At 36.3% G+C, this 20,990-nt stretch overlaps 5 protein-coding genes across 5 annotated transcripts; all 5 read right to left on the bottom strand.

Moving 5' to 3' along the window:
- Window positions 1-902: 902 nt before the first annotated feature.
- On the bottom strand, window positions 903-2,975 carry PHYBLDRAFT_148719 (hypothetical protein; the record flags this gene model as incomplete). Its single annotated transcript, XM_018432140.1, has 9 exons — window positions 903-1,324; window positions 1,383-1,494; window positions 1,552-1,619; window positions 1,678-1,865; window positions 1,940-2,088; window positions 2,145-2,295; window positions 2,360-2,613; window positions 2,687-2,839; window positions 2,898-2,975. 9 exons carry the CDS (start codon window positions 2,973-2,975, stop codon window positions 903-905), a joined length of 1,575 nt encoding a protein of 524 aa, XP_018288202.1.
- Window positions 2,976-4,525: 1,550 nt separating this feature from the next.
- On the bottom strand, window positions 4,526-5,850 carry PHYBLDRAFT_171547 (hypothetical protein; the record flags this gene model as incomplete). The annotated part of the gene is made up of 5 exons (XM_018436624.1): window positions 4,526-4,644; window positions 4,703-4,870; window positions 4,953-5,183; window positions 5,254-5,361; window positions 5,418-5,850. The coding sequence occupies 5 exons, from the start codon at window positions 5,848-5,850 to the stop codon at window positions 4,526-4,528; spliced, it is 1,059 nt and encodes a 352-aa protein (XP_018288201.1).
- Window positions 5,851-6,093: 243 nt separating this feature from the next.
- PHYBLDRAFT_60060 (hypothetical protein) lies at window positions 6,094-8,903 on the bottom strand (the record flags this gene model as incomplete). Its single annotated transcript, XM_018440594.1, has 9 exons — window positions 6,094-6,142; window positions 6,214-6,271; window positions 6,562-6,670; window positions 6,737-6,855; window positions 6,908-7,051; window positions 7,108-7,433; window positions 7,491-7,560; window positions 7,653-7,775; window positions 7,838-8,903. 9 exons carry the CDS (start codon window positions 8,901-8,903, stop codon window positions 6,094-6,096), a joined length of 2,064 nt encoding a protein of 687 aa, XP_018288200.1.
- Window positions 8,904-9,965: 1,062 nt separating this feature from the next.
- On the bottom strand, window positions 9,966-10,277 carry PHYBLDRAFT_102741 (hypothetical protein; the record flags this gene model as incomplete). Its single annotated transcript, XM_018427737.1, has 1 exon — window positions 9,966-10,277. A coding segment is annotated over one exon (312 nt), but the record flags the coding sequence as incomplete, so codon positions are not given.
- Window positions 10,278-15,600: 5,323 nt separating this feature from the next.
- On the bottom strand, window positions 15,601-17,478 carry PHYBLDRAFT_148715 (hypothetical protein; the record flags this gene model as incomplete). The annotated part of the gene is made up of 6 exons (XM_018432139.1): window positions 15,601-16,112; window positions 16,182-16,604; window positions 16,661-16,736; window positions 16,819-16,829; window positions 16,922-17,191; window positions 17,262-17,478. 6 exons carry the CDS (start codon window positions 17,476-17,478, stop codon window positions 15,601-15,603), a joined length of 1,509 nt encoding a protein of 502 aa, XP_018288198.1.
- Between the last annotated feature and the right edge of the window lie 3,512 nt (window positions 17,479-20,990).

Raw genomic sequence — 20,990 nt, 5'->3', positions numbered from 1 at the left:
ATAGACACGCTGGGTGTTGAAGCAGTTAAATAGTTTTTTTTGTGTAATCTGATGAAGCTACAGTGGGTGGTATTAGAAGGGATTTTTTTTTAGCGTCAAAGTGTAGTAAACATATTGAAATGTGTTATTATTGGATAGCTGGAGGGGCTATGCGAGTGGTACAGGTTATGGGTACTCAAGGAGTGGGACTTTGAAGTGAGAAAAAAGTTTTATAGATATCAAAACATGTTTTATCCTCTTCAAACTGTGATTGTTTTCATCACAATTCACACCGTATGACATACACATTAGATTAACGCCTGTTGACATCATTTCCTTCACAATATTAAGAGAGAGAGACAATACCAGATATGAACCAGAAGGGCACACTTATTGAAGCACGATATTCCACCCAAATCCTTCTAGTGCAAGAGGAGACGATTTTTTTTTAAAAAATTCTATTCCAGGGCGACGGAGAAAACATTTTTAGCCGAGAAAAAAGAAGGAAAAGCGATGGAAGACAAACTCAGTAGTGGAAACCCATCGTCAGAGGATTTCCCACCATAGAGACAAACCAATTTATATTAATATATGGTCAAGTATACATAATTGAAGGAGCTAAATTCTGCAGCTCTTTAGGGAAAAAAAAACCTGTGCAATACAATGTAGGCTTGAAAATTGAATTTACTATACTTATTCTAAGCTTATAACAACCATAATGCAGAAACTGGCTAAAGTTCAGACTCGTCTTAACTTCGATAGAACTTTTTTGAAAATAAATGGTATCCAGGAACACAATTAACATATTATATCATGCACAATTGAAGCATGGCTCTTTATATTTGATAAGTTATTTGCAGTATTATTATTTTTTCTCTCTTTTTTTTTTCTTTTTTTTCTTCTTAAAAATCAGAGTAGCTAGTTTACTTTAAGTTTTTCATTGCCTTCATCATTTGGTTAAAATCGGGCATTCCACCGCCTCTTCCCATACCAGGGAATCCTCCTCCACCTCCTCCACCGCCAAACATACCACCCATCTGTTTTGCCATCTTTTGTAAACCTTCCATGCCTCCCATCTGTTGCATCATTTGTGGAGGAACCATATTGGCAAGTTGCTGCTGCATCTTTGCCATGCTTGCCATTTGGTTGGGATTGACCTTACGAGGATCTGTGGGCATGTTGTTAAGCAAGCCTCCCTTACCACCCATAGTCTTGACCATCTCTGCAAATCGCTTATACTGGGACAAGATTTCTTCAACTTCATGTACACTTGTACCAGATCCACGAGCAACACGAATGACTCTTGAGTGATCCTTCTCGAATACCTTGGAATCACCATCCAATTCTACACAAAAAATTAGTCATTGAAATACAAACATTATCCTTTATTTTGGTTCTCGTACCTTGATCAGTCATACTATCCATAATACACATCATGCGCTTTATACGCTTTCCACCTTCTTCTTCTGAGCCAGCCAGCATTTCTGTAGGCATACCAGGTATACTTCCCATGAGCTAATGATCATAAATATTAATAAGCATACGCTCAGAGTTACATCGTATTATTTATACCTTTGACAAAGGACCCATTTTCGAGATTTGCTGGAATTGATCATACATATCGCGAAGGGAATACTGGCCTGTTTCACTTGAATATTTTAATTCACAATCTTCTATTTTTATTTTTGTTTCATTTACCAGACTGGATATTTTTCATCAGATTCTTGTTTTCGTCGAGCTTCATGTCTTGAACCTTCTCAACAAGATCGCTCATGTCGCCCATACCAAGCATCTTTCTGACAAATGATTTGGGCTCAAAGCGATCAAGATCATGCAAATGTTCACCGGTACCAATAAATACAATAGGACTATCTGTGGCAGCAACACTATTCGCAATATCTATGTAAGTCTATCTACAGAATTATACACACACACACACATATATATATATATATCTTACGCAGAAATAGCACCACCACCCTTGGCGTGTCCATCCATCTTAGTCATAATAATGGAACCAAAGTTGGCAGCTTCCTTGAAAGCTCTAGCCTGACCATCGGCAGCTTGACCAATGGTACCATCCATCACAAAAATAGTAGAATCTGGTTCCTAAAGCAAGAGTTTGATTTACTGTTGTTATTACTCAATATATATACATCACTTACCACAGCAGCAGAAATCTGCTTCATTTCCTCAAACAATTCTGCCTCCTGCTTATGACGACCAGAGGTATCAACAATGATAATCTCAAATTTGTCTGCCTTGAATTTGTCGACACCCTCCTGGGCAATAGCAACGGGATCGGTTTCGGTATAACTGCCACACATTGATAAATACACCTTTCTATCAAATTTTGAATTTTATATTTCTACACACATACCTTCCGTAGTATGGAATCTTTGCCTTTGTTGCATTCTGCTTCAATTGATCAAAAGCACCAGCACGGAAAGTATCCGCGCACACCAAAGCAGTCTTCCAACCCTTGCGCTGGTAGAAAGAAGCAAGCTTTGTACAAGTTGTAGTTTTACCAGCACCCTGGAGACCAACCATCATAAACACATTTGCCTTGTGCTTGATAGGTTTGTATGGTTGAACACCGGGATCAACCAACTCATACAGCTGGTCCATAACAGCCTATAAAACACACACACACACATATGCTAAGTAGTCTGAATTTTGTATTGTTCGATTTTTGTTTTATTTTTACCTTCTGAATCACTCTCTTTCTGTTGGCACCTCCGCCGAGCTCATTAAGGTTGACACTCTTCTTTACATTATTTCGTAGTCTTTGAACAAGCATTACATTGACGTCTGAAGCCAGTAATGCTGCACAGATGTCTCGCAACAGAGCATCAAGTACCTAGTCCAATTATGAGTTTCATTGACTCACCCTCACACTTCATCTCACGGGTGATTACTTTTTCATCAACAACTGGTGCCTTTGTCAGGTCAACCAAAGCAGTGTTGATTTTGCGTCCCAAGTCAGCTAAGACCATTTTATGTAAAAGTCAATGAATTGAAAATAAGTAGTGTCCCACCTAGGTCCTGTACGCATCCTTACAGAGAAGGATGTGACTCGCAATTGTGGAATAGGATTGGGAAGGGAATTCGACGTAGCACAAACAATACTCGATTTTTGTTGGCCATCACATTGAGTTGAAAGGAAATTCCTTCGTAAATCATATTCTGGTAGACCCACTAAAGTTACATGTTCCGTGATCGAAATTACAAGAGCTTTCAAGTCTAATAACTTGGATAGAGATAAAAAGGCTCCAAAAAAGAGAAGCAGCTAAGAACAACACCACCAGTATTAGCTACAACTTTTTTTTATCTTAAGAAATATGATCACAACCATGTCAGCTGCAACAAATAGAACTAGACTGCTATCTATTGACTTTAGTGGTTTGTCAACCAAGTCAGATAATATTTGTCAATTTGTGGGATAAACAAAATTAGAAAAAGATAACGCATGCTGTATCAATGGAATATTATATAACCATCATTTATATACAAATCAAAGAGCTCACTGTCAATACACGAGTAACAGTCAACATTTTCAGTCGTTTTGATATTTTGAATATAACTAAATGCTTAATAAGTTTCTTTGCAGAAACCAGTATGAGAAAATATTAATAATATGAATTTAGTAATAAAAAAACGAGTTTTTATTACTCGATCTCTGTATAAAGAAGTTCAATGAAGATTTTCCGTATCTAATCCTTATTTTATTTATTGAACTAGCACTTCAAAATTGAACAAAATATAGTTACTTGGTGTATCTATTAAAGCGGTCAAAAAACAATCAAAAGGTTTATCCAATAAAATTAATTTCTGTCTGTTTTTACCAATTTTTTTTTATAGAAAAAAAGTCAAATGTCATTCAAATTCATTTTAGATAAAATTATGTGTTCATAATGCTGTCCTTTCCATCAATCATGAACTTACACTCTTTCCGGAAATTATTGGTGCAAAAATAAAAATCAATTTGGTGCAAAAATAAAAAATTATTTAGTGCAAAAATAAAGATAAAATTTGGTGCAATTTTTTACCATTTCTCTGCTTAATTCATCTTTTTTGGTGCATTTGGTGCATTCCATTTTTGCACCAAATAATTTTTTATTTTTGCACTAAATAATTTTTTATTTTTGCACCAAATTGATTTTTATTTTTGCACCAATAATTTCCGGAAAGAGTGTATTTTTAATATAATTGGTAATGGATAGAAAGGGACCAATCCGAGCCATCTAAACTTTTTAATTCTCTTTTTGAAAAGTAAAATATATCGACCCTTTCTTAAACTTTGATCCAATAATACTGCTTAAATATCTGGTCGTTTATTTGATCATTTTGCTCTGTCCACCCCAAATGTGTTCAAATTCAATAGTGTTGTCGTTATAAGTACTTGGTCAATACTTGTAGTTTATTGATATAATTGGTTTTCTAGATGCTCATGTTGGTTTTGGCTTCCTTTAATATTGCTTTTTCGGTGAAATCACTAGCTTATGAATGTCACTGCAATGGTGCTATATGTGTTTCTTTTTTCTTTTTAAATCTCAAGTTTGCTTGCGGTGAGGACAAAGTCACGGAATGTCAGCAAAGATACTTCATCATCTGAGCCTGAGCTAAAGTCTTCTCCATAAGATGCGCCTGGTATTCCATCATAGTCTATGACAGTCAACTTAGATGGTGGCCAATGGCTCGTCCGTTAGCTGGCAAGACTCACCAAATGCTTCATTCGTCGTGTCCCGTATTTCGAGTCCGGTTTCTTCCAGCTGTTGAGGGTCAAACTCAAATTCAGGTTCCTCTTTTGCATAATAAGCTTCAGCTGAAATGGTAGGACTGAATGAAGAAAGATGGACTTTGAGTGAATCATCCAACTCAAAAGGAAGTTCTAAAAATGTATGGATAATTATCGGCATATTAGAGTATTGGTACACATCAGTAATGTGCCTTGGATCCTCGATCAAGATTACCTTTCTCTTCGTGGTGCCCTGTTTCGACGTCCAAAGGAAAATCAAAGTCATCTTCAGCTTTAGAACGTGCCGAATTATGCTGTGTATCGGGATCAGTCGGCGGTGAGCCATATTCAAAGGTCGTTGTATTTAAGAATTTCTCATCGGAGGTCTTAAATGTGAGTTCTGATGATAGTTTGTCAAAGGAAGTAATTGGTTCGAAATCAAGACCATCCGGTGCGAATGGTAGTTCTGAAAGGAAGACAAACAAAATACAATTCAGTTTTGTGCGATCATAGGACTCTGTCAAATGAAATCCGACCTTCCTCTTTTCTTTTATTGTGTTTGGTTGGGCCAGAAGTCTTGATTTCAGAGGACTGCTGTAAACTTGCAGTGCGTCTTTTAGAAGGCTGCAAAAGGCTACTGAGAGCTGTAGAATATATCAGCATAATTATTTATGTGTTGACTTGTCATTTAGAGAATTACCAGACATACTCCGTTTTGGTGATGTCTTTGGATCAAAAGTTTTTTCTTTCTTATGTTGTGCATTCTGTTTCGATTCAAGAAGCGATTCTTTTGATCCTGTTATCTTTATGGGCTTTTTTAATTCCGTTTTTTGTACATCCTCCCCAATGGGTTTTCTGTTTCTGAGATCATAAGGCTTATTCTTGATTTCATCTTTCATGTTCTCCTTGCTATTCAAGGCATTACTTTTAGAAGCTAGCATCTTTGGTGTGGAATTATGGGTAATTGTTGATTTGTTTTTAGCATCTTTGATCATGAAGTTTCCCTTGTTGGTGCTGATATTCTCCTTGATCAGATTTCGTTTGCTTGTTAGATGTATTTTACTAGAATCATTCTCGCTCGTTCTTTTTTTGATGTTCGCTTCATTAGCAGAATGGTTAATTGAGTGAGACATTGCAACAAGGTGCTGCGGGGAAAAAGGATGATTTTCTTCCACCAAAAAAAAGAGAGAAGAAAATCAAACCGCGTTTTTATCTTTTCTTTTTTAACGTTGCGAGATACTGTGGCGGGGTTGGTCTTGTCTTGGATGTCAAAAAAAAACTTCCCATGGTTGACAGCTAGAGTTATTTGATTAAAATATTTTAGGTGGTTTTATATAATGACATTGATTATCTTTCATATATGTATATATTAATTTTCAATGATTGTAATCGATGTTGAGTCTGTGCAAGAGCTGAACAAGGCCTCTGTTACAAGATTTTCAATAATATTTTACGTAGTTTGTATTAGATACTCAAAGTAAATTCACACAATTAACCTATGAGATACTGAAACACAATTAGCTTGAGGGTAGGCTGTGAATTGATATGATATATCTGTTAAAAATAACGTATAATTTAGTTTAAATTTTAGTGGGGTGTTTTTACAGATACATTTTTTTGAGAAAATTCAAGGGTGGATTCAAGGGTGTTATTCTACCATATTTTTATATTGAGATTCAAGTATACCAGCATCAATTAGCTTAAAGATTTATTTTCTTTATTTTTTTTTGCAATCATAATTGTATGCTTCAATATATGCTTACTAAAATTATAATAATAATAGTTATTTTAACTAGAAAGAGGGGTACTTCTCTATAATTGATCTTTTCCTACTGTTGTTTTACATTTCCATACAAAAGCCTTATTTGCAGCGCCAACAGCAACTATAGTTTTTCCGTCGTGAGAAAGACTTACATCTCTGATGATACCTGTGGGTGTCTCATCAGATAATATCTTCAAAGTTCCAAAAATTAATATATAAATATGTATACATTTATTTTAATCCTATTTTTTTCTTACCTTTGCAGGTTTTAATTGCTCTTTTACCCCATTTTCCAAAGTTTGACTTCTCTTGCCGTCACTCAAATCAAACATATGAATGTTTCCATCATAGTCACCTCCAATAAGTATTTTGCGATCTAAGATTTACAAATTAAGATGATGCCTGGTATTCAGTAAAATAATATTTACCATAACGCTCGATTACTTTGAAACGTAAATTAATTTTATCTCCTGCTTTTGGCCATTCAAGTGCCTTTATGATATTGGCATCTTCTTGTGTACTAGTGACAGGGTTCCATGCAATGATTTCTCTGTCATCTGATCCACGTGACACTTTATCATCATTGTGAGTTAGTAGCTCCAAATCCTGATATCTGGTAAAAGTTTACCTATAAGGCCGTCCAACTCGCTAAGAATACATTCCCCTGTATTTCCTATGATATGGATATCATCCACGTATCCCTCATGCCACTCGTTCCCAGAAGGAAAAACAGTTTTATGCTTAATGAGTGGAATAGTAGTCTTTTTTGGTTGTTTTCCATTTTTTGCCCATTTGTCCACTGTACTTTTCCATGCTTTTAATTGTTTCTCCTCGATTCTAAATATAGGCATGTCTCCGGCTGCACACCCGACAACCAATTCCGAAAAGTCATAATCAATACTTAAAGAAGTAGGTATATCATAATCAAATGGTATATGAAATTTGGAAAGACACCTAGATAAACGGCAAGTAAGTATACACAACTAGTTAATTCGGGGTAACCGAGCTTACATATACGAATCCACGCCGGACTTTGGTGGTCCAATATCCCACAAACGAACGGTCATATCATAAGAGCTACCTTTATAATTATAAGTATAATTATAATTATAACAATATACATATATACACGGTTTATCAGGAGATGATTTTCGAATCATGACAATTGCTTACTGAATAGCCAACGCCTATTCTTCATTGAAAATGAGAGTCGTGTAACATCTTTTGTATGTCCAGAGAGATATTTGTAGCACTCGTTTTGTAGTGGGAGAATAAGTTTGATGGATCCGAGTCGGCCTTTCGTATAAATTGAAGTTTAATAAATATATCGAATAATATATATATATACTGTCGCTTACCTGCTACAGCAAGAATATTGCAACTAGTATCTTCAGGTACTCTTGGATCCATCATTTCGCTCGGACCTCGAAGTGTTGTCCATGCTAGACAATAGAATTCTTCCGTTGGTTCTGGGTGTGTGAATTTCTTTACGTAGCGCTCTTGATCTGTGTCCAAGAATAATACATAATTTGCCCCACAAAGTGCAACAACATTTGATGGCGTCCCTCCATATAGTACTGGCTCAAACTCACAAGCCCAAATATTTGCAGAATGACCTTCTTTGTTTGATGCAGTATAGGGCTTCTCCACGTTAGAATGGCCATGAATTTCATACTCCAATTGATAATCAGAATCTAGAACAGACTTGAGTGATGTATCGACATGAATATTTAAAAAAGGATCGTCGGGTTCAACAGTCTCAATTGGAACCTCACTCTTAGTAATCTTTGACTTTGAGGCCAAAGTTCTTGGCTTTGCAGGTTTCTTTTCATCTCCTACTTTCTTTGGCGCTTTGGCTGTTTTCGGTGCCCTTGGTACTTTAGCAATCTTTGTTACTATTTCGGGGGGGTTTAAGTTTGTTTCCTCAGAGTATTTTGCCAAAATTGGTGTTATTTTTGAAGATGTTATATTGTCCATTGGTTCAGAAGAAGTATTTTCTTTTGGTCTTAAAGGAGAAATTTTTTTTCTAGGTACTAAATGATCATCCTCGTGTGCTCGTTTTACCGCAGTTGCTGAAGATTCAGTAGAATTCGCTTCAGGCACTTTCTTCGGCCGACCTCGAGGTTTCTTGACAACAGCTGATGGATCGCTTTCAAGATTTGAATCGGATGTCACGGCTGTTTTAGGAATTCTTTTTTTTGGTTCTTTTTTTGGTAATGTCTCTTTTTTAGCTCTCGGTTTATTTGGTATTTGATCAGGATTGGAAGAAATTCCGCGAGCTAACTTGCTAATTGTGGATTCTGTGATGGTTGTCGATTTTGGTTTTGGTTTTGGTTTTGCCTTTGCTTTTTTAGTTTCACTAGATGGTGGTTTGATGGCAGAAGAAAGGCCACCAAAGGCACTTCTGGAATAGAGAAAACCCATGAGAAAAAAAATATAAGGATAAAGAGAAAGTATTCTACTTGACCCCTCTCCTTCAAACCATAGATTAATATGCAATCCTCGATAAACTGTCTAAGCCTCTCGTGACTTTTACCAAACCAAGCTTACTCTTTATCAACTACACTTTTTTGATGTTTTATATGGAGCTTACGGAGTTAGAAAGCCTAAGGAAAATGCGAAATTTGTAACAGTTTTAATCTAAAAAAGTGTAAACTCTTTAAACTGCCTTTTTCTTAGCTTCATTCTCTGCTCACATCATACTCATCATTTAAGAATAAATAAATAAAAACACCTTTCATAAAATCAAGCTTTGTACAGGTAAAGATGGGCTCTTTTAAGATAATTCAATCTAATTTACATGTAAGAATGGAATAGTTTTTGTGTTGATACTTTGTCAAAAAATGATTTATATAAATTTATCATTTATCGTTTATTGGTTTATTTCAAAGGAGTATAAAAGTGTATACGAGACAAAGACATATCTGATATAATTGATTCTCTATCTATATAGTGGATTTTCATTAAAAACCAAGTTCTCCACACCAAATATATATTAAATATCTCAACACATTTTGACTTTTGTATTATTATTATTAACAGGTGTAATGTCCCTCAAAGTTGAAACTGGTGATTATCCAAGTCAATTCATAGATTGTATATTTGTGTACATTAAAAAGTACAAGAATATATATATATATATACTTATTAAGTCTTGTATTGTACAGCTACTGTGATATATAGCTTATTATTTGGGAGAGGTCTCATTGTAAAGAATAAATACAAAAGAAAATATATAACTAAATGTTTATTGATAACAAAGAGCACTAATAATCTAAAGAAAGTAAGTTTAATTTGCTTATTTTCTATAGACAAGCAATTAATAAATAAATAAATAAATAAAAGTAAACGAGAAAAAGACATTTACAAATTCTGTCTGTCTAGCTACAAGAAATTAGGCCATGCAATAAAATATTCTGCTTAAGTATATGTATATATGTATATAAAGAGAGATGTTCACCATTCAGCTTCACTATTCTTCACCCGAAGATAATCGTACGTCTTTACGGCAGTCTTCTCGTCTTTGAGTTGAATCATATATACCATACTTGTCCTTTCTTGTTCATTTTTTAGTAAGAACGTAACCTTCTTGTTTCCAACCTTCTCCACATTTCCACTGCGTACAACAGAACTAACAAGTTTGTTCTTCTCATTCTCAATATAAATATGCATTCGCTTGCTCGGAATCTGTTGGGATATTCGCATAGACACTGACCCAAAGGGACTCCAACTTGAGGTTTCATTCTGCAAAAATAATTTACATTTAAATTGCATGACAGGTTGTAGAGTTTGTGGGCCATTTTCAGCAAGTCTATTTTCAGCCGCACCGTGTTGGTTTCCAAGTGAGCTTGATCGTGCCATAATAGGATCCTGATAAGGCCTGGGCTGGCAAGAGTCATAGTGCATTTGCTGCAATATATGAAGGAAGGAAAGTGCGTCATTGGGGTTGTGGAAATGAACGAGATAGTTTTCTTTGCGGTTCCCCATGAATACTGAGATACTGACATCAGTTTCTGATGGTTGGCGAATTACCGTGATTGGTAAGATCCATGCATTAAGGTATAGGTGTCCGGTTGCTTGGATTTGTACAGCTACGCATGCACGGTTGGAATGTGTCAACTTGATCTGAAGAAGACACTTTCCTTCCGCTGCATACCATGTTTTGTCTTTCCAATGGAATACTTCACATTCGCTGCTGCTATAGACTACTTGTTTGATACCATTTGCCTGGCTTCCTAGAGGATTGGGCTGATGACAAAAAAAATGAAAATAAATCAGTAAAGTGGATAATTCATACAAGCACTTTTTTAAAAGACGTACACTGTGAGGAGGGGAGCTAGAGTCATCAGGCGAGTAGGGTGATCCTTGCTGAGGACGCGGAGAAGGAGAAGCAGTTCCAAACGAACGACTGGGAGACGGGGAAGGTGTATTGAAATTAGGGTAAGGAGAACCAACTGCTCTTTGTGGAGAATGTGTACGCAGGTTATTCGGAGGAGACATCATTGTCTGAGAGGGACCACCTTGAGTTGGGCCAAGGCGAGGAGATAGCATATTTGATGTCGGTATAGGTGCCGGCTGAGGACCAGGCCCTCTATAAGGAGAAGACTTGGATGCCATTGGATGTACAGGTGCAAGAGGACGGGTATATCCATTAGTATATCCAGTAGGATATCCTTGCTGCTGCTGAAGAGGTTGTTGGTATTGTTGTGGCGGAATTTGCTGCCGAGAATTCTGTTGGTATTGCTGCGGTGGGATTTGTTGTCGAGGGGTTTGTTGGTATTGTTGGGGTGGAATTTGTTGTCGAGATTTCTGCTGATAATAAGCCTGGTTTTCATCCCCAGGTACATTTCTAGATGAGCCTCTTGGTGTGAGGTTCTGACTCTGTTGAGTCGGGCCATTTCCGAGTGGCGAAGTAGAATTTGGGGTAGTAGGTGTAGGTAAGTTATTAGTACCATTTTCTCTTCGTGGGTCAGATAAAAGTTGACCATCTGCCAGTCGAGCGCCTGTTTGAATGAGTGGTGGTGGTGGTTTTACTCGTCCACAATCACCATTATCTTGCTTAGCTGTAGGCAAGTTCTGTGACTGGGGTTCATTCTGTTGTCGAGGGGACGATGATCCCGAAGAAATATAGCTGTTCACTTGAGTAACTGCTTGCATGGCTACAGGGGAAACTCCCTGACGCACTTCAATAGGACGCGGCGAAGCTGGATGCGGTGAGCCTGATCTATTTATACTTTCAAATGTTCCTATGGCTGGGCGTTCTTGAAGATCCTTGGCGTGCAGTTGTTGAGACGGTGGTTCAGTTGGAGTTCCTTTTGGACTTTTTATATTTTCTGACTTTGGTAGGTCATTCGAAGTAGAAAATTCTACATCAGATGAAATTCTGAGGTCGTCAGTCTCTACAGATAAAGCACTAGGCTCTGTGTTCACAATAGTCATCTTTTGGACCGCGACAGGAGGAATAAACGTCATTTGAACTATAGTTGGCTTTGTTGGCTCTTTTATATCTACCATTTCTGACTCTACTGGGGTGGGATTCGACGAAAGAGAGGGAAGTTTTCCTACAACACTGGATGGGTTGTGCCCTGGGACTTGAGGGAACATCATTACAGTACGAGGAATTATGTTTTCCAGCTTATTTTCGGGTTTTGGTTGATTCACTGGTACATTCGGGGAACGACCGGACAGTAGCATGCTTTTAAATTCATTGTCTACTGAATCTGGTGAATCATCAGAGTCATCGTATCGGTTGCTAGGAATAGCTTTATGAATGGCATGTGGTGCGTACGTCTTTTCATCAAATTGGAGGGTATTTTTATCTTCGTCACTGTCCAGCGGTGATACTTCACCTCTATTTCCTTTCAATTCGTGCTCATCAGGAGTGTTTAACATGGCTGTGTTAGTTTTGTTGCTAGGTTGTGAAAGCATTTTTTGTACGGTTGATATAAGAGGTCTAGCTGCAAGGGTCATGGTACTGGACACGTTCTCTTCAAGACCCAACCATATGTTTCTGATTTCCTTTTCGTCTGCTCTCATTGTTAAGTTCTTTTTACCGAGAATTGAGAATTGGATTATGTATTCGCCTACAAGCTCACGCTCAATCGACGCAGATTTGACCTGGACATCATGATTGCGGAGTGGAGGGTAAATTAAGGAGTAAGGCTTGGCTCCTGGTTGTTCCCGACATACGATCAAGACCTCATTTGTCAAAATTAAATGAACTCTTGCGGTGGCACCGCCGTTTTGGTCTGGAAGCAGTACAAAGTTGTTTCTCAGGGCAATCTTTGAAACTGGATTTAAGCGTAATTGATATTTCTTGAGAGATATCAATATACATAATACAACAACATTTATGAGTAATACAAATAACTTACGACTCGAATTCCACTGAATATGTCTGCTACTCTAAGGCTGTCAATTTGTTGCTCTATACTAGAGATATTTGGTGAAAAGCTGTGATGTTCTTGAAAACTGGTGTTGATCTGGGGTAAAGGGGCTGTTCCTTTTATACCACGTGAAGAATGGTGTTCTGTAGCTTCGGACCTTCCGCGTGGGGGTAAAGGGGAGATATTGCGTGGCATGGTCCGTTGAGCCATGATCATGATCATATCGATTCGTTTGTTGGCTTGGAGTAACAGTTTGTGGTCGGCTCTACCAGGGTCTGTTCCATCCAATAGTCTCTATTATTAGCAATTTCCACAGCTTTTAGTTGACCTGTTTTGATGCAAAGGAACTCTAATTCGCTTAACGTACACTATAAAGCATTTTGTAGTATTTGAGTTGTTGATTTGGTGCGTTGAAAAGCGACTCAAGTGTGATTTCATAAGGGAAATTGGCAGACAGATTCTATAGGATGAAATCATATGAGCATTATTATACTAACTGATATCTTAGCTTACATTTAACAATTGGCGGATTTGTGGGTTTTCCTGGATATCTTGCCGTTTATTCAAGTCACTAATAAAGCTTCTTGAGAAATTGGCATAAGGAACTTCCATATCTTCCACCTAAAGTGTGTGAGGTTAGGTTGAGATTTTCTCTGGTTTCAGCTACTTATAATGTGTTACCCATTGCATTAATACATCGCCAAGTTCACGAAAGACTTGTGGATTGCCAGCAATCTTTACTAATTTCTACAAACAATAAATTAAATGATTTTTAATTGTATAATCCATGCGTATGAGCACACTTACTGCACAAAATCTTTTGTTTGCTCTATACATGTCATGAACATATCCAAGTAGGTCATAGAAATCAGGTGCAGGAGAGGCTAGCTTCATCCATATGGGTGCAATTTGCTGGTAGGATTTCATTGTGGTTGAAAATAAATAAACATGAAAATAACGTATGCTGAAAGACTGGCTTTTACCAAATCAATGATCTTCAAGGTTTCTAGATAGGATTTTTCGGCTTCTATCAAGTCGGTTAATGGGTTTCCGGTGGTTTTTTTAGCTGATTCCATTGAATGTTGAGATGAAGGAGTGGTTGCGGATGAGGAGCTGAAGGCGCTAGATGAGGTGGAGGATACAGTAGATGCGGAGAGCATGGCGTGTTGAAGGAAAGAAGATTTAAAAACAGGTTGATTACAAGTTGAATGAATGTAGGGAAGAGAGAACTCGGCTGGCTTATTTTGTTTATGTGGCCATAGGTTTTCGAACGAGAGAGTTTTCCATTCATCATTCTCGGTTCGTACCTTTTTTTTTCATTCTTGTAACACATCGCCAAAAACTGTCGTTTGTATTGTGCCTCCTATCTATGATGTTGTCTGATTCGTTCTCTTAACTCTGGGGTCTGTTTTAAACGAATTGGTTCCAAACTCTTGCTATCAAAAAGAAATCTTCCTCTTGACTATTCTGCTTACCTTACCTTTATGGATTTTCCTCGATAGTGATTATATGGACTTTCACCCTGTATAAACTCCATAAGTTAACCAATCTCCAGGATTCCCGCTTCCCTCTCCGTCCTCGTTGTTGCACCATGTAATCAAACAACCGTGCTCCGCTCTGTATTACCATCCTATAGACATAGAAAGGCAAAATATACAAAGACAAGAAAATGTGTTACTGCCTATGCTTTTGGAGAATACGTTGGTAATATGTTCTACAGAGAACGTACTGCTATTCTGAAAAGTAAGAATATTTGGTTTTATTTATATAATATATTTGTGGCTATAATTTACTAAAATGATCTATGAAATATCTATGTAAGAAAAGAAAAAAAAAAGAAAACTAACTTACGATGCGATCGCCCAAACGGCGCTATGAGGACGGAGAGAATCAAATGGTAGAAATGATTTACAGGTCGGTTGATGAACTTAAACTACAGAACGACCTTTTACCTTTTACCTATTTGCTTCTCAGGGTTTCTTGTTTAATGTTCATTAGAAAAATTAAATGGTAATAAATGGTAATAAAAACTTTCGGTAAAAGTAACGTGTTTGTCTAAGACCAGATTATACTGTTGTACAGACTAGCAGCTTATCGACAAATAGCACGTTCTATCTTGTATCTAAAGACACTCAATTGTTAAAATGTTTTACTTGAATATATATATATATATTATAAAATAAGATTTTCTTTAAACAATTTTCGCAATTTCAAACAGGATTCACAGTCTTCACCTATTATTTTTATTCAATATATATATCTATTACCAGACATATATAAAGCCTGTAAATTATGGCACATATTATGCCAATAAGTTTCTCATTTAGACTTGACATTTTGAATTAACAAGATGCTTTGTGTGTGTGCCCTGTCTTCAGTAACATCTGTGTCTTTAAATCTGATACTAGAAAACAACCCAAATGAAAAAAAGAAATTGTACCTTTGTTTTGTATCTACAACTATGTAAGACCAAGTAGTAGATTATATCGAAAATAATAATAGTTGTGTTGGTGATGTAGAAAGATAGTATTTTATTATTGAGTCAGTATTGATTATATTTATTAAAGCTTTAGAGTTCAATATGTGATTGCATTAAAATAAAAGAGATGAATTGGGATAGTGATGGTGAATGTAATAGTAATAGTAATAGTAATTATATGCTGATGTTTGTGTTGATTTTACAGAGATAGTTATAATATATGATGAATAATGTAAGTAATATAAGATAGTAGTAATTAGAATCCACTCCACTTTCGAAGTCGTTCACCGTAAATAACTACGATAACCAGAATGATCATGGAGAACCAAGAAAGGCCAGCCAGAAATACAGTTGTCCAACCAGTGCCAATAGAATCCATCATTGGGGATACAATAATTGTCAGAATACAAGCCATAACCATACGCATCATATTGGCCGCAGCGGAAGCGGAAGCACCTTGCCCTGGCAAGGCATCTACAATGTATGCAGCTGTGGCAGACATGATCTGGTTCATACCAAATGATTGGCAGCCAAATCCAATGATGCATGCCCACACCGACATATTGCGTTCGGCCATCCATCCAAACAGGAGCAGGCCCAAGGGCATAAAAAGGAATCCGGCAATCCAGAGATTGGGTGTCAAGCGATCTTCTACTACCTCGCGTCCGCCTCGCTTTTCTCTTGCTCTGAGTACAGCTCGGTCGGATATGTAACTACTCATAACAGTTCCGAGCACATTACCCACGCCCGCGCCGAGGTAACTAAGACCTAATAGGTGGGACGAGAAGTCAGATACATATATATATATATAAATAAATCTTATTGCTTATGTTTTACCTGTCTTCCAAGCTGGGAATCCATAGTTTTCTGTGTAAACAATAGGTATCATGGTCTCAACAGCGAACATTCCACCAAATGCAACTGCTCCACAAAATGAAGGCATGAAGATGAAAGGATGACGCAACAAAAAAAGAGGAGCAATCGGGTTGATTCGCTTAGGCTTGACAGGTACATTTTCAAGTACTTCGGCTGACTTTGGGGACGGACTTTCACTCAGAACTGTGCCTGTAGTACTCAATGTATCGCTTTCTCGGGTGTTTTGCATAGGAAGTTGAAGATCGAACTTGGCATTGTCACGATAGGTTTCGTCCAGGAAAATGAAGCAGAAGATAATGATGGCAATTCCGTAAGCGAATGTGAACCAAAAAGTTGCTTTCCACGATGCGTCGCTCATAACGAGGAAGCCACCAAGAATAGGGCCTGGAAAGATAGTTAGATATTGATACCCAACTGGTTTTCTTTTTTTTCTGTTTTACCAAGAAGTGGGCCAATAAACAATGCAAGAAAGAATTTTCCAAAAGCTGCACCACGTTGCTCAAGAGGGTAGATATCCTATAAAATATTACAGAATCAGAATATATATATATTTTTTGAATAAAATTAAAGGTGTATAAAATTGAATTCAATAACTTACGGCAATGACACCTTTTTTTTAAAAAAGAAAAATGAAAATCAAATTATGTCAGCAAAATATATATATATATATATGTGTGTGTGTATCTAATTAGACTACACACCTGCTCCTACAGCCTGTACACAAGAAGAACCTATGGACTGGATACATCGTAGAGCAATAAGACCGCCAATATTGGTGACAAAAACAGCACCGAGTGATGAGAATGTAAAAACAACCATGGATAGCATATTGGGCAAACGTCGAATCTTGTAATGATCTGAGAATGCAGCCCAGAAAATTGGGGCAATACCCATGAAGAGAATAAACATAGCGGCTGTCAATGTGGCCAAGATAGGTGTAGAGTTGAAATCGGTTTCGATCTGTGGCAATGCTATTAGGAGTAATAATAAATTAGAGTAAATAAATAAAGTGTTAATTACCATAGAGATGTAATTACTTACCTGGAAAGTAGATTGTACTGGAGAGTCCACCGGTGCTAACCAATATGGCCAGACAAAGGAGGATCGTTGATTTCTTTCTTGCTCTCAGTAAGCGTGGATCATTTTCAACAGGAGGAGCGAATAAGATTCTTGAGAGAATAAAGGCTTTCAGGCCTGAGGAAGCTACTTTTGTGCTGACATTATTATCAACCGTCGTGTTACTATTTCTACGGCTCATTTTGGTGTAGACAAAGAGATCAAGAAGATGAATAAACTACATTTTTCTTAGCAGATCAAGCACTATATATATACTTTTTTTTTCCTGCTTTTACCTACCATACAATTAGTCGGCCGTCTTCTCCCCGCCCTTATCTGATGTCTGTGTTTAATTTAATAGTCTTTAGCCAATCAATGCAACTTGATCCAGGTTTAAATTGAGTGCTTCATATTGTTTTGCCGTTGCGCAAAGATCAATAACGAACGGTTTAGAGCATGCTAAAGAAAATAGCTTATTATATAATCTATTCTTTTTTTTTATAAAAAAAAATATTGTTACATGGAAGAATTTATCAGATCTGGCTAATTTTATCCGCTGCGTACAGTGTACATGTTTTGTTTCCCCTCTTAAAATACATCCTACGCAAATGTTATTTACTAAATTAAACTATTCATGACAATTTATTCATGTCGAATGGCATTAAGCATAAAAATACATTTGAGCATATTTATTGATCATGATGCACTTCTCGAATGATCGTCACTGCAAGTACTCTATGAATATTCGGTACACTACACTTGTTTATCCACAAAACTACGCTTTTAGTGACAGGAACTCTGATATGTTGGGTGATTATTATGATTTATTGAAAAAAATATACGGCATTTTCCTTACTATATTTTGATAATACAAGACCTGTTGAACTGATTATTATTTTTATAGAAATCAATAGTAAAGAAGGGAAGAACATCGCTTTTGTTTTTGTTTTTAATACACACCCTCCAAAGGAGAATATAAATCGATCTGCATTAATTATCAAGGGTTTCAATTTGAGGGATATTATAGACAGCACTTTTACCCATGTGTTATAGCATTTCTTACCCTATAAAGATAACCCTTTACCATATTAAGCTGTAAATAATGTACCGCTTTACAGCTGTTAGTATATTCATTCGTTTCTGTTCTCAAATGAATATCCAAAATGTATATATATACATATGATCTTTGGGAGTGCATAATAACTCCCTTCTCACTCTTGATTTCTCTTTTACAAACTGTCACTAACAGAGCCAAAGCCAAAGCCAGAGCCAGGCGAAAGGGAGTAATATCAGATGTCCTAGTTGAGAGTTACAATCGTCTTGAAATGTATTTGTTTGATTTACCCAATCTGGCTGTACTATTTGCTCGGCCCCCTGCTGACTAAAATGTTGTTAAGCAGACTCTCAGAATAACATAAAGTGAGTTTTACTCCCAATGAACAATACTATTTTGTACGACTATGTTTGTGCAAGGCAAGTACAGAATCGGCCTTCGAGAAAAATATCTGTAAACCGGAAAAAAATAAAATAAAGTTTGAAATCAACAAAGAGAAATTATAATTAAACAAGCACTTCAATAATACTTATAATTATCAAGAATAAAAGGTGAATAAGGAGTAATTCTTACAATTAAATGAATCTAGGGTGTTCGATGTTTGATGACCTTGGGATCCAACTTTGAGCCCAAAAATATAAAACATACCCTTTTCTTTTTTTAAAAAAAAATAGCGGGGGTGACGTCCAAACTACTAACAAATGTCATTTAGCATACTATATACATTATTAGACATTTTACTATACTATATCTCTACAGCTGGTTCAAGAACTGTCAATCTCTTTTTCACATACACATATACATACATGAACGTGTAAATTTAATTGGACAACCAGTCTAAAGAATAGATGAAATAAATATAAGCTCTAATAATAAAGAACCGTGTTAGATAGGGTGAAGTTAATGCATACATAAAGGTAGTATATGATGAGAATACAACAGGGCAAAGCTTACCGTCGATTACTTTTTTCTTAATTTGATGAATGTTTTAGGCAGCGTTAATTTACCTTTGGCACAATATCCCATAATTTTAGGCAAGCGAGGATACTATGTGAATCAATTATAGCGGGATTTTATGCTAGATGGTTACATAAATAACAGATCTGGTGTATCAACAAAATGTTAACCATTGACATGAAAAAAAAAGCTAAGCAAGGGTGGAAGAAGTACTTCCAAGATCAACAGTTTTCTCGAGTTAATTATTAATAAGAGACAAATCAAAAATGGCACAAGTGCCCTCATTAAATATATATTTAGAAAAATGCAAAGGAATGCAATATCAGGTAGACATAATATTAAGAGATCCTATAGAGCTATAAAAGAGCCCATAAATCAAACAATATAATGTATTTTAATGATGATGATGATATACATACATTTTCTATTTAAATAAACTACTTCATTACTACTCCTCAATCTCTCTTTGATATTAATCGACTTATATATATATATATAAAGAGTATATTGATCTGCCTTTACATGATTGTCTTTTCTGCAAGAATAAAATATACACACCAACTTCGGCTAATTTTCTCTAGTTATTCCGAACTAATTGATATACAAGTATAAAATAGAGCATTTATATTCTATATTTTCCTTAGAAACTTGTTTTTGTTATACAAGTATGGGCAGATCCCATTTTATTTCTTTTTGAACATTTGCGGTGATACACAAAAGATCAGATTCAAAGAAAGAAGCGATTGGCGGAATATCAGTACTTTGAAATTTTTCTGCGGGGGGACTCGGCAAATGCTGTAAAGTGATCGATGCAGGTTGGAGATAAAACGAGGCAGTAGGTAAGTCTTATTGAGACTCTGTGCTAAAGAAAATATATGATATTACTTTGTATACATACTGACCTTTTGTTATTACGTATTGGCTTAATCTCAAAAAACCTCTATTTTATATACACTGCAAAAAAAAATTGATATATGCTTTTGATCTTACTGTCAGACTTGAAGAAATGAATGTCTTTGCCTGTAAAATAAATTGTTTTTTGTTTTGTTCTGTTTTTTATGGGCGCCTTTACATGTAAATATATATATATATAATCTAGGTGCAATATTTGCCAATGTATTTTATCTTATTTATTTAAAGAAAAAAAGGCAAAACTCATTATATATCAATATGGCTCAAAACATAGAAATCTTCTCGAAACATTCAGGGCGAAAATGAAATAATAAATACATATATACACCTTTGGTCTGGCTGGCTATGTACTTTTTTTCTTCAACTTATAAACTCCAAAATAATTGGTGTAGACAGACTGAAAGTTCAAAAAAAGGGCAAATTTTTTAATCGACTCTAATCAGCTAGTTTTCTTCCATTATCACTAGGATTGAGAAGAGAAGCATTTTTTCATGGAGAGGATGTGCCATATAATGATAGGTCTAAAAAAACATGCGATAAAAGGTTCTCACTTAATGACAGAGACGGGATTATATGCACAACTTTATCTAATATGTACTTTGAACTAATTTTGAACTTACTATTTGCCAGGTGTCCATCGAGACGCAAGAACATTTTCTTCTCGCTTGCCCGTTAAAATCTGCTGTGTGGACAGGCATTTGGTTGGAATTCTTCGGCACCGTCCCTCTGCCCTCTGTCCTCTCAAACGCTTTCCAATCCTTCGTCTTTCCCCCCCCCCCCCCCCCCCCCCC

This window comes from Phycomyces blakesleeanus (assembly GCF_001638985.1).
Source record: "Phycomyces blakesleeanus NRRL 1555(-) unplaced genomic scaffold PHYBLscaffold_19, whole genome shotgun sequence".
NCBI lineage: Eukaryota > Fungi > Mucoromycota > Mucoromycetes > Mucorales > Phycomycetaceae > Phycomyces > Phycomyces blakesleeanus.
This window is presented reverse-complemented; position numbering and strand designations above follow the sequence as displayed.